Genomic DNA, 17,888 nt, shown 5'->3' with positions numbered 1-17,888 from the left:
ACCAGGCAACGTGTCCCTTGGGCCAGGACTGAAGTGACCTCCAGCAGTGTGGGGCGAGGAGGGGTTGGGGGTGCTGCCAGAGGCCTTGAAACCATAGACACCAAGCATTGGACTGTTAAGGTGGCAGACCACCCGTGGTCCAGAGAGAACGAGGCACTAACCCAGAGTCACACAGCGGTCCTGGCAGGACGGGCCCGGACCCGGGTGTGCTGACGCCTCTCCCAGAAACTGTCTGTGTGCCCTGAGCTGGCTGTCCCTGACTGATGGCCTAGAGCAGAGATGGCCCAGGCTTCCCTCCACACTGGGAGGCACTCCAGCCCCCGCCCCCCCCCCCCCCCTCCCCCCCCCCCGCCCCCCCCCCCACCCCCCCCCCCCCCCCCCGCGCGCCCCCCCCGCGCGCCCCCCCCCCCCCATACCGCGCACGCGTGAGAAACCTAACCCTGCCGTCTTCTCAGGGCCCCGGGCTTCCGTCCGCTCTCACCTTCCTCTTTATGGAAAAACCCTAGGGTAGATTGGTTCCCATGACCAGGTGCTGCCTGCCCTATGCACATGGGGTGACCTGCCACAGAAGGGATTGACCTCCTCCAGAAGAGTGGCTCGCTTCCAGGGAAATAGGAGTCACCAGCTGGCCTTCCCGTGGCAGGAGGTGCTCTGCCCCAGACCCTGTTCTCAGAAGGATTAGGGAGGCTCTCTCCTTGGCCTCTTACCAGACCTCTTGCCCTGGGGGGTTGGGGGGTGGGGAAGACCTGCACTCCCTCCTCATCCACATCCCCCCACCCCCCTGCTTGGCCCCGCCCCTCCACTGCCCTGCCCACTGAGGTCCCAGGTGAGCCTGTGCGGAGAGGGAATAGGAGTCTGTGTGTTTGTATCTGTGTGGGTCCAAGCATGTCCATGTGAATGTAAGTTGGGAGGAGTCTGTGTGTGTGTGTCGGGGTGTGTTTCCGGGCTGAGCAAATACAGCGGAACCCCTTTGGCTTTCTCTCCCTAAGAGCAGGGGCCCGGGGCCTCCTTTGTAACTGGTGGGTTCAGACTCCCTTGGTCAGCTGCTTGTCTCACCCCAGGCTGCAGAGGAACCCACAGTGGGGCACGGTCACCTGTCTCTTGTCCCCAAACCTTGAAGCTCACCCTTCTTCGCACAGAGGACAACACTTGGGCTTTCCTTGTGTGTGGGTTTTGGAAAGAAGGTCCTTGCTTTTGTGGCTCTGTTGCTTGGAATGGAGAATGAGCGCATCGCAAGTCTGCTGGGATTACATTTGGTGCCGGGGAAACAGAAAGCCCGGCAAGCCTGGTCCTTCTGGACCAAGAAGTGCAGAGGGGGCTGTCTGGAGAGGGTGAGGGTCTCCATGATGCCCTGAGAGAGCAGGTCCTTACCACCTCCCCTCCGCTGGGGCTCTCCTGGGCAGCCCGCAGTCTCGTCCTCTGTGGTCTGGCAGACCCCATAGGAGGGCGGGGGACCCGAGGCGATGATGTTTGAGAGCATGTGGATGCCCTCACGTGTTCCCAGGTATCCAGGCGATGGTGTGCCCAGAGGTGACCTGAGTAGCCTTCTGAGGCTCCCCACCCCCCCCTTTAGCACCCCGATGGCTTCTCTTCCCGGAATGGTGAATTTTCATGGAAGCCCAACCAGCCTGGCTTGCTGCCTCCGTCAGACCAGCTGAAGGGGACGGGGGCTCATAGTCTCTGTGAAATCTGGGGAGAAAGATGGGAAACCCAGCAGCAAAGCAGCCCCTTCCTTAATCAAAGGACGGGCCCAGAGGATGTGCCGGCTTCCCGCCATCCACCCCAGCCGATGTCAGCTGGCGCCCGTCCCCCCACCCCCCACCAACCCCGCCCCGGGTCTCATGAGCCCTGGCAGCTCACAGGTTACCAGCTACGAGGGGCCACGGGCTAGGGCCATGCCACCCAGCCAGAGCAGCCCCCTGAGATTCTGCTCTGCATGGCTCCTGCTTCAGGAAAGGTGACCTGTGCCGCTGGGAGACCTGGCTCTCAGCCCTCAGAGCCCGAGGAGCATCCTTCTGTGACCTCCTCGCAGCCAAGTGCAAGGATCCAGAAGTTACTGGCACACAGCTGTGTTCCGTCAGCGCGGAGGGGAGGAGGTCTTGGCACGAATCAGAGCGTTACCAGCAGGCTTGCAAAGCAGGCCACGGGAGGTCAGCTGGCATGGGCCTCGGGCATGCACATCCGCCCGGTGCCCCGTGGCCCCCACTGGGCTTGGGACAGCGGGGTCCCGTGCTGTGGCCCTTTGCTTTCATGTGGCCACCTTAGAGACGCTGCCCCGGGCCCGATCCCCCTTCCCACCACAGGAGCGGGGTTTCAGGGCACAGGGGAAGGTCAGAGGGCTTCTCTGGACATGCCCTCCTCCCAGCAGCATCCTCAGTCCCAGTCTTTTCTCACCACGAAAGAAGAGAAAATGAAAGACCAGCGGCAGGGGAGGAGCTTGAATTTAGGGGAAATGGAAGAAGACAAGATCCTACCAGAAGGATTTACTGCTGTTTACAGGGAAGAGACAGGGAACTCACTGTCCTCCCGTGGATCCTGCACCAGGAGAAACCCGCTGACAACCCCCCACCTCACCTCACCGCACCCCACCCTGGGCTGCTGTGGGGCACCCGCATCCTCTCTGTCCCTGGCTCGTGTCCCCTGACCTCCTCTAAGCTGACTGGGGAGTTGCCCACGGCCAGGACCCCCACCCAGAGAGCTTTCAGAAGCTCCCACATGTCCAGACTCAAGTTTGACAAACCCTCACGTTCCTCTCCTTTCTGCCTCCTGCTTCCAACTTCTCCTCTTCGGCCATTCGGGAACCCCGGACCGACTTGGGGGGCAGAGGGGGCGAGTTCTCAGCGGCAGGCTTGCGCTCACCAAGCAGTGCTGGCTGGACGCTGTGCTCGCACTTCTTGTGTTGGAGGGTTTTTCCCCCATTTGGAGCAGAAACACTTAGCAGCTTCTTGCAGATGGCTCTCCCCACCAACCCCCTCCCGCCTCCACGCCCCACACCCAGGCTTCCCTGGGGAAGGGGGTGGGCAGCGGAGGGAGAGACTTCATGTCTGCCTCGCCACCCCCCCGCCCCCTGAGCGCACCCCTGGATTCCAGGAAGCAGGAGTGGGCTGGGAACGCGGGCGCCCTGTCCGTGTGGGCACAGCTCCTCTTGCCCGAGCCGCCCAGGCTTAGTGGGCACCTTGGTTGCTTGGGCTCCTGGAACAAAACCCCACAGATGGGGTGGTTTTGACAACGAGCATTTTACTTCTCACAGTTCCGGAGCTGAGACATACAAGATCAGCGACCCCAGTTCCCGTGTTTTGGGGGAGGCCGGTTTCCTGGGGCAGGGGCGCAGCCTTCCTGCTGCGTGCTTGTGCAGGGACACTCTCTCTTCCTCCTCCTAGAAGGGGCTCACCCCAGCCTTCCAGCCTGTTCCAGAGCAGGACAAGGGGTATAGGGGAGCTGTGATGAGCAGCCCCTGACCTCCACCTCCCAGCGCGGCCGCCCCCTTTCTGCAAGGACCCCAGGAGGGCCCTTCCCCTCACCACTCTGCACATCTAATCGGGATATTGAAATAGATGGTGGCCGTGGCCTGGTCCTGCGGTTTACGATTGGCACCTCGGGCCTCCTGGCTGTAGATCAGGGCAGGCGCGGTAGCCTGGCGAGTCCGACCTCCCTGCCGACCCCCTCGGGCCTAGCACACCCCCAGTTTGTATGCGGTCCACACCTGGGGGCCTAGGAAGGAGGCATGGGTGCAAAGGAGTGAGGAGACGCAGACTTACCCTGTAGGGAGTCAGACTCTTCTGCTGGTGATGAGCCTGTGGGCTGTGCCTTCCTGGAAACATCGTTTCGTGTCTGCTTTCCTCTCTTCCCCTCGGGGCTTTGGAGGGGCTCCCCTGCTCCATTTCCTGCCTGCCAACACAGCCTTTCATGACGGTCCATTTGGACTTCTGTTCCCCATTTCCTTCTGTTCCTGGAATGTGTGTGTGTGTGTGTGTGTGTGTGTGTGTGTGTGTGCTTGACCGGGCCTGCCTTCCCAGCGTGGGGGTCCATGCGGTGCTGTGGGGGAGGGGCCAGCCACCCCCCACCGCCCTCTGACCTTCCTGTCGCATGTCCTCCACAGCCTGCGATTGCCACCCCGTGGGCGCGGCCGGCAAGACCTGCAATCAGACGACGGGCCAGTGCCCCTGCAAGGACGGTGTGACCGGCATCACGTGCAACCGCTGTGCCAAGGGCTACCAGCAGAGCCGCTCTCCCATCGCCCCCTGCATAAGTACGTGCCCCCTCCTCCTCTGGGCTCCGGGCTCTGGCTGGGCTCCGGGTTCGGGGCGGGTGGTAGATTATCTTCCCTGAACCCTGCTGATATGCAGCTGCTTGAACGCTTTTCCACGGGGGACGCTGTACGAGACTCCCCAAGCTGGGAGCTCAGCAGAGGCAGCCTGCTCTTCTCTGTCCTGAGAAAGACGGAATCGTCCACTCCCAGGGGGAAGCAAGCCCTGGACCTGAGGTGGCCTTGAACCGGGGCGCGTCATGGCGGCTGTCGCGGGAATTCCAGGATCCCCAGGCCCTGGCAGATTGGGAGCAGAAGGGGCTGATGCTACAGGCTCCCATGCCTGTGCCCCCACGGCCCTTACAACGGACGGTGACTCCCCTTATAGTCCTGGTGGCCCCTTGGACCAGCTGCTAGCCCCCTAGTTGCTGGAACGAGAGCAGGGGATGGGCAAGATGGCAAGGGCCACTCAGGGGCCCTGGCTCGGAACAGACTTCATGTTTTATAACCGGTAGGACTCTCCCAGGTGTTAAGAGTGGATGCTTAGTCTTGGTTGGAAGGCAAGACCTTGGCCTTCCCCATTCCTTGTGCAAGACTGACCTAACCCAGAAGGGCGAGCAGAAAAAGGGGCAGATCCCAGCGAAGTAGGCAGACCCGAGGGTTGAGGTTGGCATCTCTAGAATGGGACTTAGCCCAGGGATTTGACCCACCACCTGTTTTCGTGGGGCTCAGTGTTTTCTTTTAATAATTCTTTAACGATCGAAACCAAAGTCAGAAGGCGAATATTTTATGACACGTGGGATGCGTGCGATGAGAAGTGGCGTGTCCGCGAACTTACACAGGGACGCAGGCATGCCCGCTGTGTACCCGCTGTCTGTGGCTGCGTGGAGCCCTAGCGAAGCTGAGTGGCTACAACAGAGGCCTGTGGCCCACGGAGCTGGCCACATTCACCAGCTGGCTCTTCCTAAGAGAGTCCGCTGGCCTATGGCAGTCACAGGGGTCTGATCGTGGCAGATAACCCAAATCCCAGCCCCCTGGGAAATCGAGCTCCGCATTTCTCCGGCGCAAGCCCCTTGACACGGTTTTCATGACCGCCTCTACGCGTCAGAGTCTCGCAGTCTGCAGAAACCCTTCTCTTCCATCTATCCAAAAAGCTGCAAAGTGAACATTTCTAGAACGCCAGGAGGAAACCCAGCACTGCCCCCAGGGGTTGTGAAAACATAAGAAAAACAAACAGAGCTCAGAAGTGGCTGGTACCTCCACTTCAGAGCCTCCCCAGGGTAGGGGGAGGAGGTTGACGTGGAGCCAGTGGCCCCCAGTCGTCGGGGACAGAGACCTGGGGAAGCCGGATTTCTCACTCTGCAACCTGCTCTGGCAGAGGCCAGGTGTAGACTTGGCCATCCGCCCTGGGGTTTCTGGGAGCTCCAGCTACGGGCTGTGTTACCAGGGAATAGGAGGGCTCCTGCCTGTCAGGTCACAGCTCTGGGAGACTGGGGCAGGAGTGGCCCCCCGAATGGAGGGCTGGGTCTCAGGCATGCCCCCCAGGCTGGCCCCCCAGCCAGCAGCTGTCTCCCAGTTGTCTCCACCCACCAAGCCTCAGGACCCAGCTGATCTGTCTGGAGGTTGAGGGAGGTCTTTGCTGGAAGAGTCAGCTGGTGGCCAGAGTCCGGGGGATTTGTGGAGACTCCTGTGACCCCCCCCCCCCCGTTCTTGTGGTCCGGCCGCAGAGGAGGCAAGTCCCTCCCCTTGGGGACTTTTCCAGAGACTGGCAGGACCTCTTCACCTTTCCTGAGCACAGGGCGGAGTCAGGGGCTGGTAGGAAAGAATTGGCTTTCCAGGTGGAAAGGGAGCGACCCCAGTAAAGCACATGCTTCTCGCAGGCCCTTGGGTTGTCCTTAGTCTTCAGGCCACCAAGAACAGCGTGAGCCTGTGGGAACCTGGACCAGGGGTGCAGACCCCTCTGCATGCGTGAGGTGCCTCCCCAGGCCCCTCACATGCAGCCCCTGCCACGGAAGGCCTCCTCGCCCACCTGGGGAGGTCAGAACAAAACAGCCATGTCATGTGGGAGGTCAGTCCTCCACGCTGTGGGGCCGCCCTGCCTGCTCCCCACTCCTGTTCCTGCCACTTGGAGGGACAGTACTCAGAGGAGAGGCAAAGCCACGTTCTGGGCCCCCCCCTCCCCCCCTGCTGGCCGCCTCCAGCTCCCCGGCCCTCCTCGGCTGGGGCTGAGGAGTAGGGAAGGGAGGAGGGCCCAGGGAGGAGTCTGTGTCCTGCTCATCCTCTTCCAAGGTCAAAAATAACGTCTCCTTCCCTCGTTGTCTCTTCCTCCCACCCCAAACCTCACAGAGATCCCTGTGGCACCACCGACCACGGCCGCCAGCAGCGTGGAGGAGCCAGAAGGTAAGCGTGTCCCTCTTTGCCAGTGGGGATGGCAGGGTGGGGGGAATCAGAGCTACAGGACTCCCGAGAGCGCTGCTGGGTGCCTTTGGTGCCCCACAGGCCGGATCTAGGAGGAGGAGCCACAGGGCATTTTCCCAGTGATGCCCCCTCTAGGAATCAAAGGGAGGGGGCTTCCTTCTTGCCCCAGCATGTGGGTCTCATGAGGGACTGTGGCTCATGCACAGTGAGCACAGTCATGCTACAACCCCTCCCGCTCATCCCCCCAAGAGCAGCAAGGTGCCTGTGTGCCCCTTACCGTCCAAGCTGGGGCACATACTCCTTCCTGGAGCTGCCGAGAAGGCAGCAGGTGTGGAGGTATCTTGAGCACAGGGGTCCACGAACAGGGCTCGGGGTGGGGGTGCAGGGAACCGGGAGAGGAAGAGCATCGCACCCTCACTGCCCCTCACTTCTGCCTGAAATCAGCATCTTTCCGTGGGCCGCCAGCCCCCAGCGGGGTGGGGGCAGGGGGCAGCACACGGAAGTCACAGCGAATTTCACCCCACACACGAGTCGGTGCAGAGATCGTGAAAATCTGTGTGTGTTTGCTGGCGCTTTGCTTCAGAATGACGAAGTCACCGGGCCCGCTGCAAGATCCTGATTTATAATCATTAATAAAGAAGCGTCTGTATTACAGAACTGTATCGTAGAGCTGGGTTTTGGGGAAAATACTCGGATAGGTATAGTTTAGTGTGATGCGTTTCCTTTGTGCTCCGGTGTGTATTATTTGTGCATTTAGAATTACTGCTGGGAGAAAGGGCCCCCGGGGATCCCCTGGCCCTTGGTACTGGAGGGGTTCTGCAGCCTGGGCTCTGGGTACAAAGAGGGCTTGTGGCCTGGCTGGACAGGGGGTGCCTGGTGGAGAGCAGGCCAGGCCTGCTATGAGGTCAACAGCCCGCAGCTAGGAAAGGACAGAGTCCCTGCGGCCACACCGTAGAAAATCACCGAGATCTGGGTCTTGGGTTGTTGGGCAGTCTGAAGTCCCCTTTGTTTGAGCTGCGGGGGACCCTTCCAGGAGAAACAGCAGTGGCAAGGCCTGGTAGAGAAGTAGGGTTCCCCAGTACCTGGGAAGTGGGACGAGGGGGCTTTCTGTAGAGACATAATTCAGACGAACCTCCCCGTTTGTCCAGCGCTGGGGCAGTGGGGGAGGGGCAGTTTGGAAGCTGGAAGACATTTCCCTCCAGCGGATGCCGACTTCCTCCTTGTGACATGGGTCACAGGAGGACTCACCCGGGCACGGTCCTCCTCCAGGCGGCGTGCGCAGCTGGGCCAAGGCCAAGTTAGGTCCTGGCCTCTGTCTGTCTGTCTGTCTCTCTCTCTCTCCCTGCTTCTGCAACTTGACTTGAAAATGGGCAGCCATCTCGGCTGAGGAGGGAAAAGTCTCCCGCACAACTGACTACTTAGAAACACTTGCAACCTCCTGTGGAGGGGGGAGGTGGGCAGGTGTGATGCTTGTCCCGTGCCCGTGGCTGTGGCCTGAGCCTTTCTGACCTTCTCCAGGGTGCTTCCAGGTGCCCTGAAGTCCGTGGTGCTCCCTCGGGGGAGCTGAGGCTACTCCCAGGCCCGGAGCACCGGACTCCGGAGGCGGCCACTGCCGCACAGAGCCTGGCTCGCCTGTCTCAGCAGGCTGGGGCGTCCTGGGCAGGAGGCCAGGGGGCCCCCTGGGAAGCGGGGCTGGGAGCTCATACTTCCAAGCCTGTCGATTCTTGCAGTGTTTGAATAGGGAAGCCGTCTGTGCCAGGCTGCCTGAGAAAAGCTTGTTTACTTTTGCCTGCGTAATGGAGGAGAATTAATAAACGGAGAATTTGTCCTGAAAGCTGATGGACATAACCTCAGCCTGAACCCATTCCCCTCGAAGGGCCAGCTCACTCGGTGAACACTGTCCACCTGCTCACAGAGCTGGCTGGGACCCTCTCTGGGGATGGGGAGGTGAGGAACGCCTTGCCCATGGGAGGTCTGGGGGCCCTGGGTGGGGGGTGGGGACCAGAAACGGGTAGGAAGGGGATCGGGACCACCCACCCCATACCCACCTGCTTATGGTTGCAGAAACCTCCCAGACCTAAAAGAAGGCCACCTGACTTCGGTGGCTCTCCGTCAGCTCCGAGGCGATTGTCAGTCTGCACGTTTGTTTGGTTCAGCGGAAGGAGCGTGGTTTGGAGCTGGGCGCCACCTGGGGTTGGTTCTCCACTGGTGTGAGGCCTCGGGCAGTGACAGGTTTTGTCCACAGTCCCTTACAGAGCTCTCCGTGGGCAGGAGCGTCCGGGGAAATGGTTGACGGCTGGCAGGGGCCGGCCTGGTTTGTAGCGTCTGCCGAGTTCCTTGGTGTAAACACTCCACCTGTGGCCAGTGTCCCCCCCCGCCACCCCCAAGCTGGGGCCCTGCGACGTGCCTCCTGCCATCTGCTCCAAGGTGAGGCATGGATCTGGTCAGCCAGCCTTCTGGGGGGGTCTGGAGAGAACCCGGGGAGCCCCCAGCTGTAGGAAGGACCTCACCCACAGGTGCTCCCAGGCGTGGGTGCCAGGCTGGGGCTGACCTTACACATGTCCCCTTTGGTAGCCTCTCAGCCCTGCCATCTTTTTCATGGAAGATCGGTCTATATACACCTGCAACCTGGATTAGCTTGGCACTCTCTCGTTTTTGGCTTTCGTTTTGCAAGAGAAGCAATAGATTGGGTACTGATAACACAGGCCAGGTTGCTGGGGGGCCGGGACAGTGGGGAGGAAAAAGCACTAGCTAAATATGGAGCTCTGGGGCCTGAGTTCTGCCTAGTCTGGTTTCCTGAGACAGTTGTGTGTCCCCCCAACTCCCAGCCCACTATCCACTCGGGATACGTTCCAAGACCTCCAGTGGATGCTTGAAACCGTGGATAATACGGAACCCTGTTCATACTGTCTTTGCTCATATGTGCCTACCTGTGCAGGGCTTAATGTATAAATCAGGCACAGTGAGAGATGAACAATAACTCATAATAAAATAGAACAACTATAGCAAGAGACTGTAATAAAAGTGACGGGAATGAGGTCTCTTGCTCAATGCATCTTACTGTCCAGTGCTTGCCTGTCTTCTGGTGAGGAAGCGATGGGGACGTGCGCATGTGAGGCAATGAAGAAGGTGAATCGAGCCGAGCTGAGCTCTCCTGCCCGCTCACCTGCTCACGACGGGGAGGCGAGACTTATGGGCCTGAGGATAGGTGGGGAGGGTCAGCTTGCTGGAGGTCTCTTGAGAGGACCTTGGGAGGGAACAGGTGGTGCTGCCTGGGGTGGGGGTAGGGCAGCTGAAGGAACTGCAGGGCGGGGGGTGGGGGTGGTCTTTGTCACAGCCTTCCCAGCAGCTGCTGTTAGACCCCCAACTTAGCGGGGAGTTGAAAACCGGAAGTCAGTTAAAGGTCAAGAGCTTGCCTCCATGAGAGCTGAGAGGTGGAGACACCCCAGATGTCCATCACTGCATAAATGGGTAAACACGGTATGGCCTGTCCGTACGGGGCACTAGCATTTGGTCACAAAAAGGAATGAGGTACCGATACACACGAGCTTTGCAGAGTGAGAGAAACTGCGTAGTGTGTGATTCCATTTATATGAAATGCCCGGAATGAGCAAATCCGGACACCATAAGTAAGATTTGTGGTTGCCAGGGACTGGGAGGTGGGAGGAGTGGCAAGTGATGTGTGATGGATACCTCCTTTTTGGAGGTGGCAGGAAGGTTCTGGAACTAGACCAGGGGGATGGGTCATGTTGTGAATGTGCTTAATGCCAATGAATTGCCTCATTGAAAAGGGTGAGAACGGTAAATTTTAGGTGTATTTTACTGTAATTTAAAAAGAATTGCTGGGACGCCTGGGTGGCTCAGTTGGTTAAGCAGCTGCCTTCGGCTCAGGTCATGATCCCAGCGTCCTGGGATCGAGTCCCACATCGGGCTCCTTGCTCAGCAGGGAGCCTGCTTCTCCCTCTGCCTCTGCCTGCCACTCTGTCTGCCTGTGCTCACTCTCTCTCCCTCTGATAAATAAATAAAATCTTTAAAAAAAAAAATTGCTTAAAACATGCTTAAGGTCAAGGGTCCAAGAGATGTGAATGTGGGTAGCTTGGGGAGAGCTGAGTGGACAGCAGGAGCCATGGGGACAGGGGGCTGGGGCACAAGCAGCCATCGGGGACATGCTTGCCCTCCTGTCCCTTTGATCACTTGGAGAATTTAGAGGCCATGGGTATCTTCGAGCACCTTCTCACGTCATCTCTACACAGGAGTGGCTCAGACAGCTTCTGTGCCTTCCAGGCGTTCAGCAGGGATTATGTTCCCTCCCGTTATGTAAAAAAAGTCTGGCCACACAGCTTGCATCCTCTTCCTCCTTTTGGGGGTCATTAGGTTTTCTGAGCCTTCAGTACTCCTGCTGTAGGAGAAAGGGACCCGTGGGTCCATGCAGGGGGTGCTGCTGGCAGGAGCTGGGGTCCCTGACCATGTAGGCAGCCAATGCCACTTGTAAGAACAGAGTCTGTTAATGGACTGAAATCCTGGTTTTCTTTTCTTTCTTTCTTTTTTTTTTTTTTTAAAGATTTTATTTATTTGTTTGACAGAGAAAGATCATAAGTAGAGAGGCAGGCAGAGAGAGAGGAGGAAGCAGGCTCCCCGCTGAGCAGAGAGCCCGATTCGGGACTCAATCCCAGGACCTTGAGATCATGACCTGAGCCAAAGGCAGAGGCCTAACCCACTGAGCCACCCAGGCGCCCTGAAATCCTGGTTTTCAAAGGTGGTATGAAACGGAACATTAGCCCATCCAGGTTCAGCTATTTCGGTCATGACCATCGGATAAGTGTGACCCCCAGGAGAGGTTGGACCAGACGCATGATGAAAGATAAATAGATTCTAGCTCAGCAAAGAAGGGGAAGGAGATGATGTTCATAGAACTCTTACTCTGTGCTAGGCACTCTTCTCAGTTATTAGCTGTTAATCATCCGTCCACCCCCCAGATGAGGTGGGTACTATTATTGGCCCCCATGTTGCCCAGGAGAGACGGAGTCACAGAAAGGTCCAATAGGAACCATAGGCAGCGCAGCTGGGATCCCAGGCAAAGTCTCCTGGCCTCGGAGTTAACCTCCATGTCATTCTGTCTCCAGGGAGCTATGCTGGTTGGCCAGTTTAGGATAATTTTTTAATATATCTTCTGGACCATGTGGTAGCATTCTACCAAAAGACGAACCAATGCATCTGTCGGGACCGAAAACCAATGTAGAGGCAGAAGGGCAGCTGGTTAAAAGCTTCTATGTTTTTGCAAGTGTCTGTTACAGTGGCTCTTGGGGGTGTGTTGGCAATGTGGTCTATCAGCATGGGGGGCTGGCATGGCTGAGGCCACAGGTTCTGGGCATGGAGGGCCATGCAGAGCTCTGTATTTTTGGTCACAAGGTGGCCCTGAGCACTATGAGGCAGATGAATTGGCTTGTAGAAGAATATTTGTGAAATGGACAACCAAAGATTAATATCCTCAATAAATAAAGAGCTCTTATAATTCAACAAGAAGGGAGAGATTCCATTATAAAATTGGGTTGAGAGAATGAATTAGAAATTTGGAGAATTTATACACATGGCAATAAGCATCTGAAGTCTTATACTTACTGGGGCGGGGTGGGGGGGGCAGGCGCCTTTCTCACACACAGGATGATACTTGTATCCTAAGAACATGTCAGTAGAGAAACACCCTAAAAACTGTTACAATGGGTAGGAGCATGGCCAGGATTAACCTTAACACAATTAACATTCAAAGGGCAGTAACTTTTCTTACGTATCCATAAGAACAACATAAAAAGTGTCCTAGTGAGTGAAAATGTTAAGGGATGTCTGCCCTGTAGTAAGTGATCAATGAAGACACAACATTTGTATAATAGAAACAGAAGCCCAATGAGAACAGTACCAGAAATATCAAGTATACAGAAATAAGTGTAACCTTTAAAGTGCAGAATGTAGATTTTTTTTTTTTTTAAACGAAGGGTAAAACTTCTTGAAGGGACACTATGGAAAATCAGAAAAATAAGGGGGGGGCGGAGAAAAGGAAGATCTTACCACATTCTGGGAGGGTGGGAGTCAAGACCATAAAGTGCCAATTCTCCCCCAAATAATCTGTTGGGTTAGCATGATTCTTGTCAAAATTGTCATGGGACGGGACAGGATTCATAAGTTCAGCTAGAAAAATAAATACTCATAGGCAGGAATTTTTTGAAAAGAAGAGTAATGAAGGGTAACTTGGCCTACCAGAGTTTTACAGTATTATAACCAGGATATTTAAATTAGTGTGATAGAGAAATTCCACAAGCTGAGTAGAAGTCCAGAAATAGACTCAAATGTAAATATAAGAACTTAGTAGATGGTAAAGCTGTGATTACTAATCAGTGAAGGAAGAATGACTCAATCAGTAAATGATGCTGGGAAAACTGACTATTTATTTTAAAATAATTATAAATGATATTTCTACTACAGGCTGTAAGCCAACATAAATCCCAGTGGAGTAAATATTTCTATATTTTTAATGAATCCTTAAAAGTCCTAGAATAAAATATATCAGTGTCAATGTAATCTTGGGGCAAGGAAAGCTTTCTAAATATGATACAGGAGTCATAAATCATAAGGGGAAAGATCCTAAGTTGAAAAAAGTGAAAAACTCAGTCTGTCAAAATTTTCTATAAGCAACAGAAAGACACACTAAAAGCAGAGAAAAATAACTGTGATGTGGATGACCAAAGATTAATATCCACAATAAATAAAGAGCTCTTACAATTCAACAAGAAGCGGGGGAGATACTGTTACAAAATTGGGTTGAGAGAATGAATTAGAAATTTGGAGAATTGATACACATGGCAATAAGCATCTTAAGTATTATACCTACCTATTAATAAAGAAACAGCATTAATAATAATACTATTTTTAAACTTACTAAATTGATAACCGTTTACAAAACAAAAAGTAATTCCCTGTTTTGAAGGCATTGGGGAAACAGGCACTCACCCACTCTGGTGATGGTAGGTCAGGTTGGTACTGCTTCTTTGAAGGGTGATTGAACAACACATATCATAAGGTATCTTTGACCCCACACTTTCATTTCTAGGAACTTAGCCTAAGGAAGTAGTGATGTGTACCAAGATTTAGCTACAAGGTTCCTTTTTGTGTCATTGTTTATAGTAACAAAAGAGGGGAACAACCAGATGTCTTTCAGTAGTGTTACTCAGTTATGGGTTCTCCATATAATTACGTTGTAGGAGAATATTGAAATATGAAATGGAAAGATATATTGCCAAAGCAGATTACACATGGAGGGTCAACTTTGGTGAACAGTGGGATCATATGCATGATTAATGATAAGTACATTCTGGAGGGTCAGCTTTGGTGAAAAGTCTGGCTTGTAGAACTTGTTAAGTAAATGATTTCATTGTGCTCACATATTTCTGTGGTTCTTGGCGATGGGGCTAAATTTGCCCCTCTCCCCCAGGGGACATTTGGACATTTCTAGAAGACATTTTTTTTTTTTTAAAGATTTTATTTATTTGACAGAGAGATCATGAGCAGGCAGAGAGGCAGACGGGGTAGGGCAGGGCAGGCTCCCTGCTGAGCAGAGAGCCTGCTGTGGGGCTCGATCCCAGGACCCTGAGATCATGACCGGAGCTGAAGGCAGAGGCTTAACCCCCTGAGCCATCCAGGTGCCCCTGGAAGACATTTTTGATTGTCACCACTGGAGGGAGGGTGGTGTTGCTGGCATCCAGTGGGGAGAGATCACCCCAAAGACACAGGGCAGCACCCCCAACAAAGAATTATCCAGCCACATATGCTAATACATGCCTTCAAGGTGGTACACTGGCACAGGATAAAATCCCAAGTGTTCGCTCCAAAAGTATTAAGGAAAGATGTCGCCACATTCATAGACGGGCTCATTTGATACTTGGGACATTGAAATGGGGGGCAGCTGAGGGTTTAGAAAGCGATATTTTCTCAAGTCAGCAAAGAAATCTTGTGTTCACCTAGGAAATGTTTGCTAGTCTGTTTTCCATGGAAAATGTGGCCCAATCTAAAATAAAACCCCAAATTCTCAGTGTTCCTATAAATTGCTGTATTTTGGAATTAACGTGACTTAACAAATTGTTACACTTTTTATTGTGGAAAAACCTCAGAGCTCCAGGGAGGACAGAGTGGTGGATACCCCCATCCCTGTCACCTAGCCTTAGTGAGTTACCTTTTGCCCTCTTCGCTTCAAGCATTTAGTTTTTTTGCTGAAACATTTTTACTTATTGTATTTTATTTAAGATTTTATTTATTTATTAGAGAGAGAGTGAGAGAGAGCATGAGAGGGGAGAAGGTCAGAGGGAGAAGCAGACTCCCCATGGAGCTGGGATGCCGATGCGGAACTCGATCCCGGGACTCTGGGATCATGACCTGAGCCGAAGGCAGCTGCTTAACCAACTGAGCCACCCAGGCGCCCTTTCCTGAAACATTTTTTTTTTTTTTAAAGATTTTATTTATTTATTTGACAGAGAGATCACAAGTAGGCAGAGAGGCAGGCAGAGAGAGAGAGAGGAGGAAGCAGGCTTCCTGCTGAGCGGAGAGCCCGATACGGGACTGGATCCCAGGACCCTGAGATCACGACCCGAGCTGAAGGCAGCGGCTTAACCCACTGAGCCACCCAGGCGCCCCTCCTGAAACATTTTTAAAGAAAAGCTTAGGGATGCCTGCGTGGCTCAGTTGGTGAAGCGTCTGCTTTTGGCTCAGGTCATGGTCCCAGGGTCCCAGGATCGAGTCCCGCATCGGGCTCCCTGCTCAGCGGGGAGTCTGCTCCTCCTCCTCCTCATCTGCCTTTATCCCCCACCTTCTTGTTCTCTCTCTCTCAAATAAATACATAAAATCTTAAAAAAAAAAAAAAAAAGCTTAGACATTACATTTCACCCCTCAATATTTCAGAATACCATTTCGGACAGCTTAAGGACACGTTCCTAAATCTTCTCCATAACGTGGTTACACCTGACAAAATGATGAACCAAACGTCGTTCGTGTCAACTGGCACCCAGTCGGCCTTCAGACTTCCCGCGTCCTTTGTAGCTGGGTTTGCCCGAAGGTTTCGTTGTTAACGCGCTGTGCGCTAACGGGTTTTACAAAGCCTTGTCTCCAGAGCCCCATCTCGTCCCTGGGCATGGGTTGCTTCTGAGGCCATAACGCATGTGGGGTGGCGTGTCTGATGACAAGTGCGACATGTCTACCATCCATCACCGTCATTAATCTCGTGGCTTAACGAAGGGGCTGGACCACGTCCAGCCTGACTGTGGCCCACGCTGTGCCTTTGGGGTGGGGGGTGGGAGGTGTGAGCTCTGAGCCTCCTTTAGGGGAATGTCCCTGAGGAGGGGGAACCGCCACAGCAGAGGACATGAGGGAACGAGACACCATCGTGAATCCTTGCCACACTCCTCCGTGGTGGGAGCAGAGAGGTTCCCCAGTGATGGACCATGTCCATCAGGGTGCAGGGTGTGAAGCCTGGTTTCTTGGTCCCACTGTGGCTCCAGCAGGCCTGGAGAATTCTTAGTTGGGGTGTGGGGGCTCTCCGGTGCATCCGGGGATGTTGCACGCAGCCCTGGCTTCCCCCCTCCAGACAGTCGTGATAATCCAGGGTCCCCCAGGGGACAGAACACTCCAGGAAGGGAGCCCCGAGGCCAAGCCCAGGGAATGTGCGGCCCGTGTGCAGGATCTGCTTTGTCCCCCCTGGTTGGGGACCGCGCTGATCCCAGACTGATTCAGTTGGAATGCATGGAATTGCCATCTTCTTTGACCATTGGTGACCCCCAGGAAGGGCAGTTTCAGAGAGCCTAGCTTACTGTTTGCATCCCCTTGGCCAGGAGACCCGGCTCTGGGCAGCCTGCCCGAAGCAGACCTCTTTCCTTCCTTCTCACTCTGTCTGTCTCTCCGTCTGTCTGTTTTTCCCTGCCCTTCCTTCTGTCTCTCTTCTCCTCCCCTCTCCCACACCTTCCTTATTCCTTCTCCCGCCCTGGTCCCCTCCCCCTCCCCCTTGACTCTCCCCTGTTGGGGGTCTGCACAAAGGCCTGGGGCAGGGGTCAGGGTGGGGGCGAGCAGGGGGTGGGGGGAGAGCACACTAGCCCACCCCCCTGCCTGGGGACTCGGTCACCCCAGGGAGCACAAAGGAAGCCATTTGCATAGCGGGTTTCAGGACCCCATTGTTTCCTCTGCAGGTGGAAAGGGCCACCAGCCTGGAGGAGGATAAAGGGATGAGCGGGGAGGCTGGGGGAGGCCAGGGGAACAAGTGAGGGGCGGAATATTTAGCCCTTCCTGGGAGCTCTTCCCACTGGGGACTCCAGGGGATGGCTGATGGGAATGGGACAAGTGACAGGTGTCAGTGAGAGAGGGGATTGGAATCCCTGGGGCGTGCCCCCGTGTCACACAGATGTCCCAGGGTCCTTGTTGGTGAGCAGGCTGCGGAGCTGGACAGAGGAAAGCTAGAAGCCTCTGCACAGGGTTCCTGTTGAGGCCCCGGGCTGGGCACCGGTGGGCGGTGCACCGTGGCTGGGCTGTGCCAGGAGGCTGGCAGAGTCCCGGAGCCCATGGTCTGCCCTCTATCTTAGGACTGCTGTCAGCCTCGGCCCCAGCAGAACCTCTGCAGCCAGGGCCCTGGAGCAAGTAAGGCTCCCCGTGCCCAGGGGTGGGGGTTGGGCAGCACGTGCAGTGGTCCCTTCCAATTCTTCTATACCTTGCATTTGTCGCCAGGGCGACCTCGCAGCTGGAGCACCAGGAGTTGACTTTCTCTCTGTTTCGGAGTCTGGAATTCCAAGATCAGGGTGTCCCGGGGGGGTACCACGCGGTCTGTTGTGGGTCATAATGGCAGCAACCTTAAACCATGTAGTTTTTTACTTAAGAGCATGGATTGTATTTCATGATTCTCTCCCCACCCCAATTAAAGTGTCCCTCTAAGCTAATTGATAGTTTGGCGCTTGGTCTTCTCAACACAAGGAAGCCCAGTGGGCGACCTGATCTATCCGGCTCCTCCCGGCTGGTCAGGAAGCCGACTGAGTCATAGGGCCCCCTGGCCCCTGGGATTGGGGGGTTGCCTTGGGGGCTTTTCTGGGTCTGTGTTGAAAGGACCATGGGGGATTTAGACCATTAAGAGGGTCAGGACCCAGGGGAAGGGAAGAAGAAGGGGAGAATGGACTCGGGCGTTATCTGCCTACTGACTGGGTGT

The 17,888-nt window shown here is 55.1% G+C and overlaps 1 protein-coding gene across 5 annotated transcripts in view; it reads left to right on the top strand.

Annotated features, from left to right (window-relative positions):
• Positions 1-17,888, top strand: part of NTN1 (netrin 1) — a 171,790-nt gene that overhangs the window by 120,466 nt on the left and 33,436 nt on the right. For all 5 annotated transcript variants that reach the window (XM_059380529.1, XM_059380530.1, XM_059380526.1 and 2 more), the window contains exons 4-5: positions 4,100-4,249; positions 6,593-6,646. In XM_059380529.1, coding sequence (XP_059236512.1) covers positions 4,100-4,249; positions 6,593-6,646 — 204 coding nt within the window. The remainder of the gene's footprint in view (positions 1-4,099; positions 4,250-6,592; positions 6,647-17,888) is intronic.

This window comes from Mustela nigripes, chromosome 16 (genome assembly GCF_022355385.1).
Source record: "Mustela nigripes isolate SB6536 chromosome 16, MUSNIG.SB6536, whole genome shotgun sequence".
Classification (NCBI taxonomy): domain Eukaryota; kingdom Metazoa; phylum Chordata; class Mammalia; order Carnivora; family Mustelidae; genus Mustela; species Mustela nigripes.
The sequence above is the reverse complement of the archived record's forward strand: the minus strand, read 5'-3'. Positions and strand labels throughout refer to the sequence as shown.